General features: G+C 35.1%; 1 protein-coding gene across 5 annotated transcripts in view; it reads right to left on the bottom strand.

Annotated features, from left to right (window-relative positions):
* The window catches only part of CNKSR2 (connector enhancer of kinase suppressor of Ras 2), a 268660-nt gene that overhangs the window by 166351 nt on the left and 84134 nt on the right, over positions 1–18175 (bottom strand). For all 5 annotated transcript variants that reach the window (XM_002913934.4, XM_002913935.4, XM_019809712.2 and 2 more), the window contains exon 4: positions 16567–16654. In XM_002913934.4, coding sequence (XP_002913980.2) covers positions 16567–16654 — 88 coding nt within the window. The remainder of the gene's footprint in view (positions 1–16566; positions 16655–18175) is intronic.

Below are 18175 nucleotides of genomic sequence, written 5' to 3'. Positions count from 1 at the left end.
AATAAACAAGATTATTGTCCTTAAAATTCTAGTATAATGCTATACTGGAATTCTTTATGGATTCATTGCTGTGCCAGACCTGTATTATGATTTCTAAATATACATTCCCTTTTTTAGAGAAAACGTAAACTTCCCGTAGCTACTGAAGTCAGTGATGGCTATATGACTTATTTCGTCCAATGAAATGCGAGCAGATGTGCTGTGTCCCATTTGCATGCAGAAACATTAAGAACTAGTTAATAGTTACACCACGCTCTCTTTCCTCTCTGCTGTGATGACCAGCAATGTTCAACAAGAGGTTACTCTGGGCTTTGAAGTGAGGAGGATGTGGAGTAGAGCTATAGTCATCCAGGCTGGATATGAAGCATGAGCACTGGACATGAGTGATATTAAAAGTACAAATATTTCCAGGTTGTTTATTATTGTAGCATAATCTAGCTTAACTTGACTGATAAAATCTTCCACCAGATACAAGGGATAAAATTAGAACACACATGAAAATGAAGACCTAACCAATGCAGAGTTTAATGCAATAACTATGTTTTTTTAAAATGTAATCTCTAGCTCATTGTGGGGCTTGAACTCACAACACTGAGATCAAGAGTCACATACTCTACCGACTGAGCCAGCCAGGTGCTCCCATTCCATGAATTTTACATGCTGTACTTCATTTCAGGAAATGTGCTACTTTTCAGACATGCTATGTCTTTCCTCACAACTGCAATTTGCAGTCAGCCTCCGATTGCATTCTCTTACCTTTGTGCAAATCTAGTCTTTCACCATCTTGTGTTTGTATATAATTTTTGCCTCATTTTATTAGTCATGTTCATGCTCACTTGTCCCAATTACTTAATTCTGACCAGTTCTTCAATCTGCCACTATCAATTATAATTTCAGTCCATTATTTCACTTGTGTTAGAGCCTGATTTCATCTGAATTATCTGTCTGATGTTGCTGGTCATTCTGACCCAACCCAAGGAAATTGGGTTATTAAAAACTACTTTGTCAGCAGAGACAAATGCCTTTGAAAATTGGTGCCTATAACTAGTACCTCTCTCTATATTTTTTGGTACACTTTAATCTTTTATAAGTACGAAAATCTGTTTGTAATGATTTTGATGATAACCCATGTAAGGCATAAGGATTCATAACATGTTAAAAATGCTATTACTGTCTCTTCTTATTTTATTAACCCTAGTTCCCAGCACATTCATTTCTAATACAGATTTTCCCCTTATTACAAATGCACATGAACATCTTCATTTATATCTTATGTTTGATGTCTTGAACATGTTTAATCCTTTTGGATATGCATTTATGGCACCGATTGAGTATGAACAATTGATAACTAGAGTAGTGAATTCAAAACTTTAACTAGACTCCTTTATAAATGTGTGGCCTCTGGGCTGATATCACCTGTAAATAGTGGAACCTACTGATCCACGGTTCTCAGCCAACCTATGGCAGAGTCTAGGGAATCTGCATCTTTATAAGCTTCCCCAGGTGAATCATAGTCCATGGACCAGCCTTTGAGAAAACACCATTCTTGAACACATATATTTTCTTCTCACCTCATACTCATCTCATTCTAAGCTAGTTAACTAACTATGTGCACAGTGGTTATCAACTTTGGCTCCATATTAGAATCAATTTAAAAACTACTGATGCCGGGGAACCTGGGTGGCTCAGTTGGTTAAGCATCTGCCTTAGGGTCCGGTCATGGTCCTGGAGTCCTGGAATCAAGCCTGCTTCTCCCTCTGCTCCTCCTCCTGATTGTGCACACATGCTCTCTCTCTCTGTGTGTGTCTCAAATAAATAAATAAAATCTTAAAAAAAAAAACTACTGATACCAAGCCTCGCCATAAAGAGTCTAATTTAATAAGTCTTATGGGGCACAGATATCAGTGCTTTTAAAAAGCTCCTCACTTCACTCTACGGTAAAGCCAAACTTGAGGAGCAATGAGCAGAAAGTATTACAAATAATGTCAAAGCATGGATCTAAGTCCTGGCCATGTCACTTATCATGTCACTTTCCCTCTCTGAAATTCCATTTACTCATTTACAAAATTGAGATAGTGACATTTGATCTACCTACTTCACCGGATTATTGTGAGGAAAAAATCTGATTCTGATAATATGTTGTAAAAGCACTTGGCCAACCTCAAAATAGCAATGTTATTATTCCCTGCCCATTAAACTCCATATAGATGTTTTGTTCTTCCTAATAATTTTTAAATGTCTTAAGAAATAGGGTTTATCTAGATAGGATTTGAGGAAGGGGTACAAAAGTGAACAGAAGAGACCAGGGCAGTATACATTTCAATTCTAAAAGGCAGTTCAGTTGGGAGAGAGAGCAGGAAGATATTTATGTAGACAGTTTAAATGTGAAGAAACAAAAAGCCTAGTGAGATACTTAGTAGAGTGAGGAGGGCTGTGGAAAACAGTGAGACATTAAAATGGAAATTAACAATTATATTATTAGTAACTGCTGAATAGCACAACTGTAGACATTTTGAAAGGCATTTTTAAATGCCTTTCAGGATGGCACTTAAACTGTAGTAAGATACATCAAATAGTTACAGAACCAGGACCAATAAAAGTATCTAATCGAACCTTTTGATTTTTCCTGCTTAGGTATTTTTATAACTCCCACTGTGGCATTACATAGTCTCATAGCATTATATTCTATAGTCCTTTATGGCTTAGGTTTCCAAATTTCATATCAAATCAAAACTGGAATTTTTAAGCTACAAAAGCATTCCAAATGATACTCAAAAATGTACACATGGATTTATTTGGGGAGGTTGAGCAGACTGGACAGTAATGGTAACCTTTCCTAGCTCCAAAACCAGCCCTCTCCTCTTAGATTCTGGTCCTCTCCACAGAAACCTCTCCTCCCCTCCCCATTTTTCCCCTCCTCTCCCCTTCTCTCCTCTCCTGTCTCCTCCCCTCCCCTCCCCTCCCCTCCCCAATTCACTAGCTCATTACCTGTTTCACGGAGGAGACTGATACTGTCATCACTGTTTCCTACCTGCCCCACTCATCTTCCTGGAGTTGCAAGGATTAATAGGAGAAGGAATAGGAAGAAGCGGCCTTAAAATTTAAAGGACTAACTGTGTATTTGTAATAATGACAATAGACCTGGATTTCACCAACTTTGAAAAGAATTTGTGTGTGTGCGTGTGTGTGTGTGTGTGTGTGTGTGTGTTAGTTCTCTTTAGGTCTTCATCAGCATCACAGTGAGTTACAGCAGCTAAATCTACAACCTGTAGCCCTTTTTTTGGTGGAATATTAAGGGGAAAATGAGTCCTTTCATTCTTTCAACAAACATCTGTTTGCCAGGCACAGGAGACACAGAGATGCATGAGGCAGATACATGCTTTCACCAAGTCTCCCACACCAAATCTTTTCTTAAATGGATTGGTATTACTTTTGATTTTATTCTTTAAAAAGAATCATCATGGTACAAGACAAATGGTAACATATCAGGGGCTCTCTTCTAAATTTTATTTTATCACCTGTAGGGATAAGAATCACGTAACCCATCCTTCTGTATCTGCTTCCATGTACATAACATAGCAACAATGGTAAAAGTTCTATCTTTTTAGTGTCTTTGTGAGAAAATTTTAATAGCCTCTTAAAAGGTGAAATGCATCATAAGACAGCATGGCAAACATACTGAATTCAGAGAGTAAGAAGACAATGAAAGTACATTGCATAAATAAGCAATAAAACTTTCAGAACAGGATGTGGCACAATTATAAAGATGAGCATGTGCAATACTATGTAACACAGCAATTTCCCTCCCATGTAATATATTTAAAAGTAGGTATACACCCAAATGTCCATGATCAGGAAAATGAATAAATATACTGGAGTATATACACAATTAAGTATTATATGAAGTGAATGAACTACAGTAAATGGACAAAACAAATGAATTCAGAAACACAAATCAAGTGAAACAAGTAATATGCACAGTGATACCATTTTTACAAAGCTCAAAGACAAGCATAATTAAGTGGGATGTTTAGAAAAGTATATAAAGCTATTTTAAGGAGGGGTGCCTTGTGGCTCAGTCGGTTAAGCGTCTGACTCTTGATTTCAGCTCAGGTCATAATTTCAGGGTTGTGAGATTGAGCCCACGTCAGGTTCCACGCTCAACGCGGAGTCTGCTTCTCCCTCTCCCTCTGCTCCCCCCCCCGCTTGCACACACACTCTCTCTCTAAAATAAATAAATAAATAAAATCTTAAAAAAACTATTTTAAGGGAAAAAAAATAATAAACACTCTGAGAAGAGGCGGGGTGATGAGATAGGGGAGGAGCACAAATTTAACTAAAACAATATTGGTAATGTTCTACTTATTAGATGACACATTCGTGAGTATTTGATTTATTATTATACCTCATAACATACATATGACATGCATTCTTTTGTATATATATGTAACGTATTACATAAATTTAAAAATATAATACACAGAAGAAAACAGATGTCTGAGAAATAGTATTCTGCCATTTGCCATGTAAAAGAATTGGATTAGTATAGTACACTATACGTCTAGTTCTGTTATTGCAGATGGTGATACTGTCTACATCTTTAAAAGTGTTTTGGCAGGATGCTCATATAATATAATATAGTATACGTTTTCAAAAAAAACAAAGTTATGAAAACAATCTATTTCAGCATTCATTTTCATATAATATATGTAAGTTTTTAAATTTTTGTTCATAATTCAGGCCAGCGTCAGAAAGCTAGAAGAATAATAAGTGATTATGTCCCAGTGTTCTAAATAGTGCTTTCCTAAAGTCATAGCATGCAGTAATCTCATCACTCTTATTTACCTTTTCATTCTGAGCCATCAGAAAACTTACAGCTACCAATAAACATTTATATTTTTATTTCAAGAATGAGGATTTCTCTGTGTGTGTATTTACATTTATTTTGGTTATAAGATTATATTCTAGGTCTTTTAAGAGATACAGTCATACATATGTAATATAATCTCAGCTTTGCAAATTCTATAGTTTTAGTTTTACATTTGTCTTTAGAATAAAAGTCCTCAAGTTATCTGGGTACTATGCCTAATAGTTTTAGATCTAACTTCTGATTCACTATATAAGGATTATATAGAGAAGTTTAAAAAGAAACTGGCTTTGCTACTTCATGATGAAGTAAAACAGCTGAAGAAAACAAAGGATTAAGTATAATTACACTGAACTAAATACACTGTTTAAATACAAAGTAAAAAAACCCAGAATCACCTTTAATATTTCCCCCCAACAAGTATGCTAAGTAATATAATCCATATTGTTTAAAATTTACATATAAAACTTGTCCTGGTTCTCTGTCTGAAATGCCCCAGTTTCAATCTCAAGAGCCCCAGTCTAATTTTCAGGTCACCTAGAATGTCTGATTCAGGAAGGTTTAAACACTAACCCTAATATAGCAAAAATAGTATTTAAAGTTGTGTCTGAGATGAATGAGAGGCTATCTTGCCTGGGCTTTTATAGGTTTTAATACTGACTACACAAACCATAGAATATATGCCATGCCTACCCCAGTATAATTTATATCCCCACTTTGAAACTTTACATAGATTTACTACTTGAATCTTAATATCCCTTTTACAGCACACATTCTGTAGGACTGAGTATTATACATGGGCGTTGTACCTTTACATATTTTGAGTTCTCCATTTTCAACTCTAGGTAATGTGAATATGTGGATAGGGATAGTAAGTTCACAGGGGATCAAAATTTGCTCCTATATTACATGAAAATATCTTCCAGAATATGAAGCACAGTAATCAATTTGCACTAAAATCTAAAGAACATCCTAAATTAAACCAAAGTCCTATTTAAAAAACCACACATTCTAGAAATAGGTTTTTCTTCACTGCTACACAATACCAAAAGCAAGCAGAGCATCACTCCTTCAAATTTTTGCAGAGCAAAAACTACCTGAGTTTAGAGTTTCCAAGGGCTCTTTTGCTATATAAGATAACTAAAATGGCCATTTATTAAGCTCCCACTGAATGCCAGATTATGGGCTAGATCAATTTCCATTATTCACAACAACCCTACAATAATTCAACAAGGTGTGATCCACTTTTACAGATAAAACAAAGTGTATCAGAGACATAAATTAATTTGTTAAAGTTCATTCAGGGTGTCAAGAAGCAGAGCCAGGATGATGAACTCAGATATACTTTATATCAAAGCCCACTACACTATTTTGCCACAAAACATAAGACTAAATTATATAAAATATCAACCAAGGGGTGCCTGGGTGGCTCAGTTGGTTAAGCATCCAGTTCTTGATATCAGCTCAGGTCTTGATCTCAGTGTTGTGAGTACAAGACTTGTGTTGGGCTCCACACTGGATGAGTGTTTTTCTTTAAAAATAAATAAATAAAATAAAATAAAATAAAAATGTCAACCAAGAAGGTAAAGCAGGTACTATTCATACAGATAAAGTATAATGAAGCAAAATATAATAATAGCTATTGTCAGAAAATTTATAGGCCAAATTTCCTTCCATAAATCCTTAATGAAATTTATTTATTATTATTAAAGATTTTATTGATTTATTTGAGAGAGAGAGATAGTGAGAGAGATCACAAGTGGGGAGCAGAGGGAGAAGCAGACTTCCCATGAGGAGGGAGACCGATGTGGGGCTCGATCCTAGGACCCTGGCTGGGATCATGATCTGAGCCGAAGGCAGACACTTAACTGACTGAGCCACCCAGGTGCTCCAATCCTTAATGAAACTTTAAAAATCACTTCTAAGCTATTTATTTTTAAAAAATTCTGCAATCTCTATTTTTTATTTTTATTTTTTTAGTATTCACAAATATATGCTGTAAGAATTTAAACCACAAATACCAATTCAATAAGTCCTAAAAAAGCTCTTCTTTTCTCTTAAGTGTTTGTCTTGAGTAAATAACAACCTGCTTAAAACAGGATAGATTAGATTCAAACAGGAATACAATTAAAAAAGGGCAATACACTCAATATGCTCATTTATATTTTTATTTAAAGTGCATATTTAGAAAATACTTCATAAATAATTTACTTTTACTGATTTGCATTTAAAATAGTGTAAAAGGTAAGAAAAGTGGTTAGAAAACACACATACATAATTCAGACATAGTTGTCCATCAAAAATAAACACTTTCAATATTGATTTTTGAAGAATATTTTTTCCATTTTCTTAAATAAAGATTGAAAAATAAAAAAAAACACTGGTCAGATTGGCTATTATCAAGAAGACAAAAAGTAACAAGTGTTCGTGAGGATGTTAAAAAAAGGGGAACACTCATATGCTTTTGGTGGGAACGTAAATTGGTGTCACCACTATGGAAAACACAATGGAGGTTCCTCAAAAAATTAAAAATAGAATTACCATATGATCTAGCAATTCCACTTCTGGATATTTATCCAAAGAAAATGGTAACACCAAAGAGATACATGTTCATTGCAGCATTATTTACAAGAGCTAAGATAAAGAAGCAAACTGTCTATCCATAGATGAGTAGATAAAGATGTGTATACACACACACACACACACACACACACACACACACAATGGAGAATTACTCAGCCATAAAAAAGAATGAAATATTGCCATGTGCAACAACATGGATAGATCTAGAGGGCATTATGCTAAGTGAAGTAAGTTAGAGAAAGATGAATCTTTTATGATTTCTCTTATATGTGGAATCTAAAAAAGCAAGCAAGCAAACAAACAAAACAAAACAGAAACAGTCTCACAGATATAGGAAATAGACTGCTGGTTACCAGAGGAGGAAGAAGTCAGGACGACAAGAAAAATAAGTAAAGGGGATTAAGAGGTACAAATTTCCAGTTATAAAATAAGTAAGTCATGGGGATATAATGCACAGCATAGGAAATATAGTCAATAATACTGTAATAGCTTTGCATGGCGATAGATGGCAACTAGACTTACTGGGAGGCTCATTTCATCATGTATAGAAATATCAAATCACTATATTGTATACTTGAAACTAATAGGACATTTTATGTAAATTATACTTCAATTTAAAAAATAATAATTAAATTTAAAAAATAAAAGAAATAAAGTACATCTGATGGGTAAATGTAGAGCAAAATGGAACAAATGAATTGTAAGAAAGTCAGACTTACAATTTAAATACAGATATTTATTTTAGGAAAGCTCGAAGTAATAGCACAGTTGTTTCTGGTGCTTAGATTGGGATGTCTGTAAATATTCTTTATAGTTCTCTGTATTTTAAAAAATTAATGAATATTGTCATTTTATAAACTTTAAAAAAAACAAAGTCCTAAAGAATACAAAAACACTAAACTCAAAAAGATATATGTGCCCCTATGTTTATTTCAGCATTATTTACAATAGCCAAGATACAGAAGCAGTCCAAAGGTCCACTGATAGATGAAAGGATAAAGAAGTGGTATATATATACAAGGCAATATTACTCAGCCATAAAAAAGACTTAAATCTTGCCATTTGTAACAACATGGATAAATCTAGAGGGTATAATGCTAAATGAAATAAGTCAGTCAGAGAAAGACAAATACCATATCATTTCACTTATACATGGAATTTAAGAAAACAAAATGAACACAAAAAAAGGGAGACAAATGGACTCTTAAACAGAGAACAAACTGGTGGTTACCACAGGGGAGATGGATGGGGGGATGGGTAAAATAGGTGATGGGGATTAAGAGTACATTTAGCATGATGAACACTGAGTGATGTTCAGAATTGCTGGGTTACTATACTGCACACCCGAAAATAATAAAACACTGTATGTTAATTACACTGGAATTTTTAAAAAGTCCTAATATGAACGATGAAGTAAAATTAAAAAAAATTATGACATAATACTAAACATGAAATAAAATAAGCAAAATGATGATGGGGATTTTGAGTGGAAGGGTTACAAGCAATGTTTTTTTTTTTCTTTTCATAACTTCAAGTTTTTCTATAAAGCAGATATTACTTTTGTAATTTTAAAGATGTAGAAAAAAACTATACTATGGGATGTACTATATATAAACCTTTACACTGATGGCAAGCAACATCAATGGAATGAATGCAAGCAAAAGATCTAAGAACTCAACATCTAAATGAACTTTCAGGTCTTGGTGATGATTCTCTCAGTTAAGATTTTTTGAAGAGCACATGCTATTTCTTCAAATTTTAGAGGATGGAGAAGGAAAGTGGACTGAACAGTAGGTAACAATTACATACTTAAAATAGGATGTTTTAAGAAAGGTTTCTAGAATTTCCTTTTTCTTTGCTTTTCTTTTCAAAAGTTAATTTAAACAATCTCATGTGAATGGTTTCACTCATTTGTGGAACATAAGGAATAGCAGGGAGATAGGTAGGAGAAGGAAGGGAAGAATGAAGGGGGGGTAAACAGAAGGGGGAATGAACCACAGGAGACTATGGACTCTGGAAAACAAACTGAGGGCTTCAGAGGGGAGAGGGGTGGGGGATTGGGCTAGGCCGGTGAGGTGATGGGTATTAAGGAGGGCACATAATGCATGGAGCACTGGGTGTATACGCAAACAATGAATCATGGAACACTACATCAAAAACTAAGGATGTACTGTATGGTGACCAACATAACATAACAAAAAATTAAAAAAAAAAAACCCCACAATCTCATGTGAGAGACTACTGATCTTTTCTCTTTTTTACCCAACTTTCAGCTGGGAATGGTAAGCTAACGTAATGTTTCAAACACTATTCAAAAAGACAGTGATCTCCAAGGACAGGGAAAATGGATCTAAAAAGGTTGAAAAATGAGAAGCCCAAAAGAAAAGAGCAAGACATTTTAGTACATACAATTTAGAGGAGACATTTCAGGTAAAAGTAAATTACCAGAACCTGAATTTTAAAAGGACTTTTTTCACTTTGGTATACAACATTTCAAAACCTGATCTAAAATGTTTCACAACCTGTTGAAATTTTTCTCTCAGCTTGTAATTCAGATTTCACTGTATATGCGGCTAAAGAAAACTAACACTAAATGGAGGGAAAAAAAATCTGTGTATATATTCATTATTTAAAACAAAGTTGTCACTCTAATTCCTCTTATCAAGTCTCTTTATTTCTCACCCATTATACATATTACTTTCCTTTTTTCACTTCACATGTATTTTTAATGCATCTAATTTGATCCTCACAACAGAATTACTTCTGTTTATAGATGGCACAAGCAAATGCAAATGGTTCGTCATGAAGCAACTGAGCTAAGCCTCAAGTCTCCCAATACTCACTATTCCTACCCTCAGTCCCTTGCCCCAGGTATTCTGAATTCCATCAAAGTTTCACCTTACAAACTGATACTTTTGTGCCCATTTCTTAACTAGGGACAATCTAATCATTATTGTGTTTGAAGTGGAAAATATAAAAATGGCACAGTAGAGTAATTTTAGATCAAGCTGTTACCTATTAGAGGGCAGGCATCATAGAAATTATTTCAATACTGACAAGAAGAGCATGGGTACTGGGGCATCTGGGTCACTCAGTCAGTTAAGCGTCTGCCTTCAGCTCAGGTCATGATCCCGGGGTCCTGGGATTGAGTCCTGTGTATTGGGCTCCCCGCTCAGCGGGGAGTCTGCTTCTCCCTCTGCCCACCCGCCCTGGCTTGTGCCTGGTCTCTCTCTCTTTTTCTCTCAAATAAATAAATAAGTAAGTAAGTAAGTGCATGGGTACCTGTCTTCATTTTTCTGATTCAGTTGCTAACAGTGCTCTAAATGAAGCTTCGGTTCTCTGAGAATTCTTTCCATTCACGATTTTAAAACTAGTTTCCCCTTTTGCTCAAATGTGTTATTACAACCAATCTTATGAGGAAAGGAAAGAGTTGAGGGAGGAATCTCTTTAAAAGACTTTAAATATAACTATCTAAACCTATTACAACTGTAAATAAGTAAAACAGGTAAGATTAAGTAAATTCCTCCAAACAGAACTTGTTAAAAGAAATTTATATTCTCTTTCAGCTCTAATGTTAGCACCACTTTAAATATAGGTAGCCAATATCAAGAAGCACTTTCCACTTACTTCATAGTACCACCCCTTTGTGTTAAGAAGGGAAAAAAGCTATTTGTGACGATTTATTTTTAGATATTGATCATCTCCTCTTGCTGCAAAGGGAATAAAAATAATTAAAGTTGAGTGAAAAATAATTTGAAGTACAGCATATTTCAAAGCATAACTATCATCATAACCGTTCAGATGAGATTTCTTGAAAGCCTGGTAATAAATGCATGCCCTAGATATATTTTTTTTAAATCTACACTTTGCTTATTCAAATTGGCCTCTTTTACTGGTAGCTTAAGTTTAATTCCTGTCTTCAGATACTGCATACAATTCCAAGTGAATGCAGTGATTAGTGTGTATACAATGGCTGAATGAGACCATTAGATGGACAGTGACTATAAACTACATCATTTGTTTTAAAATAGAGTTAAGTATTCATCTATGCTGTGCTCTTTTATCAAACAAAGTAGTATTACTTTAATGTATATAGCATTCATTTTTTTTTTCTGACAACTCAAATTCATTTTAGAAAATTTGGAAAATAAGGAGTGTAAATGAAATGAAATCCCTCAGTTTCATTATCAACAAACAAACACCTATTTTTAAAAGATTTTATTTATTTATTTGAGAGAGAGAGACAGAGATAGTGACAGAGAGCAAGAGTGGGGAGGAGAGGGAGCCTGATGCAGGCTCCATCCCCGGACCCCTGGATCATGACCTGAGCAGGATAACCAACTGAGCCACCCAAGCGCCCCAACAAACAACTATTTTATTTCATTATTTTATCTATCAACCTCATTCCTATTGCTACAGTAGGCAGTAACAAACCAGAGCCCAGAAAAACTTGGTACCAAAGATATGACATCATATAACAGTAGAAAAATAATAGATTATTTAAGAGATGATTTACAAACACTAAGATATCATGCTTTAATTAAATTTCCTCTAAAGAAATGTTTTAAGTTCTCTTATCTGGGGCACCTGGGTGGCTCAGCCAGTTAAGCATCTGCCTTCAGCTCCTAGTCTGGCTCTCTGCTCAGCCTGCTTCTCCCTCTCCCTCTGCCTGCTGCTCTGCCTACTCATCCGCATTCTACCTCTAATAAATAAATAAATAAAAGTTTTTAAAAAGACATGTTTTGTTAGTATTCTATATTTGCATAGTGTTTCAGGAGTTTTGTTCACTTTCATTCTAGCATTGGAATGTGGTTATGAGGATCTATCCTCTTATTTTAACTCATGAATAAACTAAGATGTAAAGTGATGGGTATCTCTGGATATCTCTGGGGTTCTTTACATAACTAGCAGAGACAGAACTATAGGAGACGAAATAAAATGAATAACAATTCAAGCATTTAATTCCAACTTTTTCTTGGAAGAGTACAAATGAGCATATGCTAGCCACAGGGGATAATTGGGTGTCAGGTCAGTTTATTTTAACAGGTATGTAATGGGCACCTACAAGACATCATTCTTGTCTTCAAGGAGTTCATAATCTAATGGAAGTCAGGTAATTATTATTCATAGCAGAATATAACTGCCATAGGTGAGATGTGAAATGCTCTGTAAAGTAAGTTCAAGGGATTTCTATATCTGTCCACACAACAAAGAATTATAGCTAATAAGTCAACAAAGAGGACAAAATGGAATAATAAAAATAATAAAAATGTACAGAGAAAAAAGAAAGAACAAAGAACACATGGGGAACATAGAAGACAAACAGCAAGGTGGTATATTTGATTCCAACCATATCAATAGTTACTTTAAATATACATGGTCTAAGTATGAAGAAGGAACAAAGAGTTGTGGGAAATAGTAACAGTTTCATGAATGAGGCACTTCCTAGAGGCCTTAAAGAATAGAACATAATTTTACCAGACTGAGACAAGAAGATATACGGAGCATGTTCTGAGGAGACCCCACACCAAAAAGATAAGACTACAAAATCTATTTTACCAACAATAACTCAACCACACAAAGTGGACTACAATTACAATTTATGGGAGTACCTGAAAATAAAACTGAAATTATGACAGGACCATACTTGGAACTGCCTAGAATTCCAAAGAAAGGAGTTTGTAATCAATTTGGAAATCAGAAGAAAATTGCTAAAAGTAACGAAGCTGGGCTTTGGGATAACCAGTATGACAATGATAGGTTCTATACTTAAAAGTAAAGTAAATTAGGATGTCATGAAGACGTATTTTGTTAAGAGAAATTGGTATCTTAACATTTACTCTAAGGTACAACAGAAAAGGGGAGCCTGGGTGGCTCAGTTGGTTAAGCGTCATGGTCCTAGGATCAAGTACCACATCCATCTCCCTGCTCTGTGGGGAGCCTGCCCCTGTGTTCTATCCCTCTCTCAAATAAATAAATAAAATCTTTTTTTAAAAAAAAAGATACAACAGAAAAGACCTAGTTAAAATAGATGAATTCAGATATCTGGTCAGGTACAAGTTGGGATGGGGTGGGCAAGGCAAGAACCCAAACCAGCTAGGTACAGAGGTTTTTGTTCAGAAGCATCTTAAAGGTGACACATGGAACAGGACATGTGATAGGAAAATGAGAGTGAGAAGGAACTGTGACAAATGTTACAAGCTGCTGAACTTTAAAAAATAGAAACAGGTGATGTTAGAGCAACATGTCCTATGAAGAACAAGGCATCCTCTTTAAAACAGCGTACAGTGGGTGGAGAGTACAGAAGGTCCTTCCAGATCTGAGTATATTTGCAGTATTTCAGTTATTTGGAGGGTTTTCATTTATTCTGTATGTGGTCAAGTGAGAATGTACACACAGTTCAACTTCTGAAAGCATCTCTCTCTACTCTACCTAATGTTTCCTGACCTGTAAACAGAAACACTTATACCCCTTAATGCTTTGAAGCAAATTCCTAAGGAGAATGTCAAATTCCTAAAGAGAATGTTGGGCCACACAATGCAGCTGTTAAAGGTCCTGCTGAGAGCATAAACAAGCCTCTGAAGGCAATATCAGAATGACATACGTTTATTGTGAAGTAGTTGTCAATAGCAGGTATTTATACATTCCAGAAACAAAAGCTGAACCACTTGTTACCTGGATGGTAGGTTCTTAAAATAGCAGAATGGGTGGGAGTTAGTCATATCTGACACAAACCACACTTTCACCATTGGACAATCTCTCTATAGTTGATCTTAATTCACTGAAAATCATTTCAGCCATTCTTCTCAATATAACATTTGAAGAAAAACTCTCCATTTATGACTTCGCTCTATACTTAAGTAAAGCTAATTTTTTTCCAAGAACACTTTGTTGATACCCTTTTGATATGGGAAAGCATAGGGAAAATGAATACACCTGAATACTCTTCCTTAAGATCGTCAAGAAAACATCATAATTGCCATTTAGATTTGCAGTCTTGATTTATAAAGCAACAGAGAGTTGGACAATTACTCAAAAGCAAACTGTAAATAGGCTAATCAGGTCTAGATGTCTGGAGGTGATGCAAGAACTGAAAAACACCCACTTTCTGTCATAATTATGCTTGGAAATGAAGTTATCTTGCACGCTGATAGCAGATGGATTGCATTCTCATAGAACTGACAATAAACAGGAGTTTCTTGTGTATAAAAAGTTGAAAAATATACTTTTAATCCTCACATTTAATTCCACCATATGTCAATTGTTTGGGTCTCATGTATAAATTAATTGCTTACATAACAAATATAATACAGTTTTCACAGATCTGGACATGTAGCACTTAATAATTCTTGTTTTATTAGGATTGTTTAATATAGATTGTTACTGAGCATGTATCTATATTAAAAGGCTATGTGAGATTATCATACAAATACTGTGTAATATATATCCTTAAATCAGAGAAAATTTCTCTCTCATAGTAAAAGGGAAGAAACTAATAATCTGTTATCCATACCTCAAATCTTTGGTTTAATGCCTTTAAAAGAAATAGAGCTTTAGAAAATACATTTTTTAAGAAATGTCATTGATAACAAAAAGCTCTAAGAAAAATAACCCATAGATTATATTATTGCTTTTACCCCTGGTTCCTAGAACAATGTAGGAGAACCAGAATCACCTGAAAAACTAGCAAACATGCAGATACCTGGGCCCTCCCCACAGTACATTTGGTGTGTATTCCAAGTATCTGAATTTCTAACAGGTTTTCATGTGATGAAAATGCTGCTCATCCACAGACCACACGGGTCTACCATTGCCCTAGAACACAGGTCAGCTAAAGACAGCACAGGAGCCAAATTCAACCTGTAGCCTTTTTTTGCAAAACAAGTTTTATAGGCACATAACCACCCCCATCCATTTACACATTGTCTACAGATGCTTTTGCTCTACAACAGCGGAGTTGAGTAATTCCAACAGACCCTGATAGCCTGCACTACTTAGCCCACGAAACCTTAAATACTTAATATCTGATTTCTTTTAGAAAAAGTTTATTGACCCTTGTCCTAAAATGCCACTCTTCTCCCATTTATCCAGTTGAAATTTCTGAACAGAAGTTAAATTTAAGGCTATCAAATATAAAGACTTGCAGTGAGACCGTTAAGGTATCTCAAAGCTCATAAAAATGTTCACAGTCTTCATGCATGTCTCTGAGTAACCACGAGTTGCTTTCTCACTGCCATGATAGATAGAATCCTGATGAACGTCTGATGTGTTCCACAATTAAAAGTCACAAAGTTACTCTCCTTCCTATAATTATCCCTGGTAATAAAGGCCAGGGAGTACAAGAATAAATTAAATCATCAACTTCCCCAATAATTTTCTGTATCATCTTATTTTCTCGTCTCTCTTTCTCCATCACTAGATAGGTTAACAAATTCTGGCACCTGAGAACAACAAGAGGCTGCCATTGGGGCTTACACAGCCTTGTGACTGTGGGCCTCGGACTTCTCAGCTGTGTTATTACATTTAATTAAATACTGTAAAATATGTACAATAGTCAATTCACCACTATAACGTTTCTCCATATCTTATCCTAGTCTTGATTCAAACATATATAGTAGCTAGGCATTTCATTTGGGGATCCATGGGTTGGATAATATTCAAAGTAAAATACCAGGATATGTAAATAGATCACTTTTAAAAGCTATTATGTACATTTTTTCACATGTGCAATATATAAGTGAAACTAATAGTTGTACTAATAAAGAACAGTGTCTTAGAGCAAAAGTCTTAGATTGTTTTATCTAAATGGGGCAATCTCATTTTGTGAAAGGCAGTACAACCCTCCCCACTAAAATGTGAGACTACCAGACTTACAGTCCTATAATGATTTCTCTAGAGGTTCAGTTTACTTTTACATCTTCTGGTAAATAAAACGCTTGTTTATTGGGCTACAGGAATAGTTTCCCAAACCATGTATCTGGTTTATTTAGAACCATTTCTCTTTGCATGAGAAACTCCCAAACTAGTATCTTATAAACTCTTGGTAAAAAAGAATACTTGCATTGTTAGAATATGAAATAGATAATAAATTAACAGAAGGAAACGTCAGCTAATACCTGTTGCACAATTGTTGTCAATTCCAAGCATAGCTGTATGACATTATTCCTCGTAACTGAATAGTCTGTGACAGCAGCAAATGGTGACCTATAAAAGGGAAAAGGAAAATTGTGATTAATAGGAACAGATTTTGAAAAGCCCCCAAATGCAATAGTCTTAAGTTAAGATCTTGAATAATAGGAAATGAGTTGTTCTTAAGTTTACATAGGGATAAAAAATATTCAGGACAGAAGCTTTTTATCTTGATGTAGTCCCACATGTTCATTTTATCTTTTGTTTCTCTTGCCTTTGGAGATGTGTCATGAAAAAGGTTGCTTTGGCCGATGTCGTAGAGGTTGTTGCCTATGCTCTCTAGTGAAATAAGTCAAGCAGAGAAAGACAATTATGATATGATTTCTCTCATCTATGGAACATAAGAACTTGGAAGATCGGTGGGGAAAGAAAGGGATAAAGAAAGGGGTGGTAATCAGAAGGGGGGCATGAGAGACTATGGACTCTGGGAAACAAACTGAGGGTTTCAGAGGGGAGGGGAGTGGGGGAATGGGATAGAATGGTGATGGGTAATAAGGAGGGCACGTATTGCATGGTGCACTGGGTGTTACACGCAACTAATGAATCATCGAACTTTGCATCAGAAACCAGGGATGTACTGTATGGAGACTAACATAATATAATAAAAAAACAACAAAAAAGAATCTACCAGCTGGTTATAATCTTTTAAATGTCCAGTGCAAGAAATGAGAGTTAATGATGCATTATCTTACTACTAATACTTCATTTCAAAAAAATGTAATATTAATAATATGAATGTGAGTAATAAAGCCCTGTTCAAATGAAAAAAAATATTCAGGACATAGTTTAGAAAAAAAAATTCAGGAAACAGCTTAGAAGAGAATTAAACTCAAGAAATATAATGTTTGCTTTTCTTTCTTTAAATTTATTTATGTGAGAGAGAGAGAGAGAGAGAGAGAGAGAGAGTCCATGGCAGGGAGGGGCAGAGGGAGAGACAGAATCTCAAGCAGGCTGACTCAGGGCTCAATCTCAGGACCCTGAGATCATGACCTGAGCTGAAACCAAGACTTAGATGCTTAACCGACTGCACCACCCAGGCACCCCAAGAAACATAATGTTTGCTTTTCACCAAATTTCTTTTTAGTTCTTAATATTTATTGGTTCTTTTGTAGTTATAAGGTCTCTTCACTACATCTCTTTATGTGTCTGTTGGCCATCTGGATGTCTTCTTTGGAAAAAAGTCTCTTCATGTCTTCTGCCCATTTTTTAATTAGATTATTTGTTTTCTGGGTGTTGAGTTTTATATGTTCTTTATATATTTTGGATACTAACCTTTTATCAGATACATTGTTTGCAAATATCTTCTCCCATTCCATAAGTTGCCTTTTAGTTTTGTTGTTTCCTTCACTGTGCAGAAGCTTTTTATTTTGACGTAGTCCCAATCGTTTATTTTTGCTTTCGTTTCCCTTACCTTAGGTGACATATTTAGAAAGAAGTTCCTATGGTCAATGTCAGAGAAATTACTGCCTATGCTCTTTTCTAGGATTTTTATGGTTTCAGGTCTCACATTTAGGTCTTTAGTCCCTTCAAGGTGTT

This window comes from Ailuropoda melanoleuca, chromosome X (assembly GCF_002007445.2).
Source record: "Ailuropoda melanoleuca isolate Jingjing chromosome X, ASM200744v2, whole genome shotgun sequence".
NCBI classification, from domain to species: Eukaryota; Metazoa; Chordata; class Mammalia; order Carnivora; family Ursidae; genus Ailuropoda; species Ailuropoda melanoleuca.
This window is presented reverse-complemented; position numbering and strand designations above follow the sequence as displayed.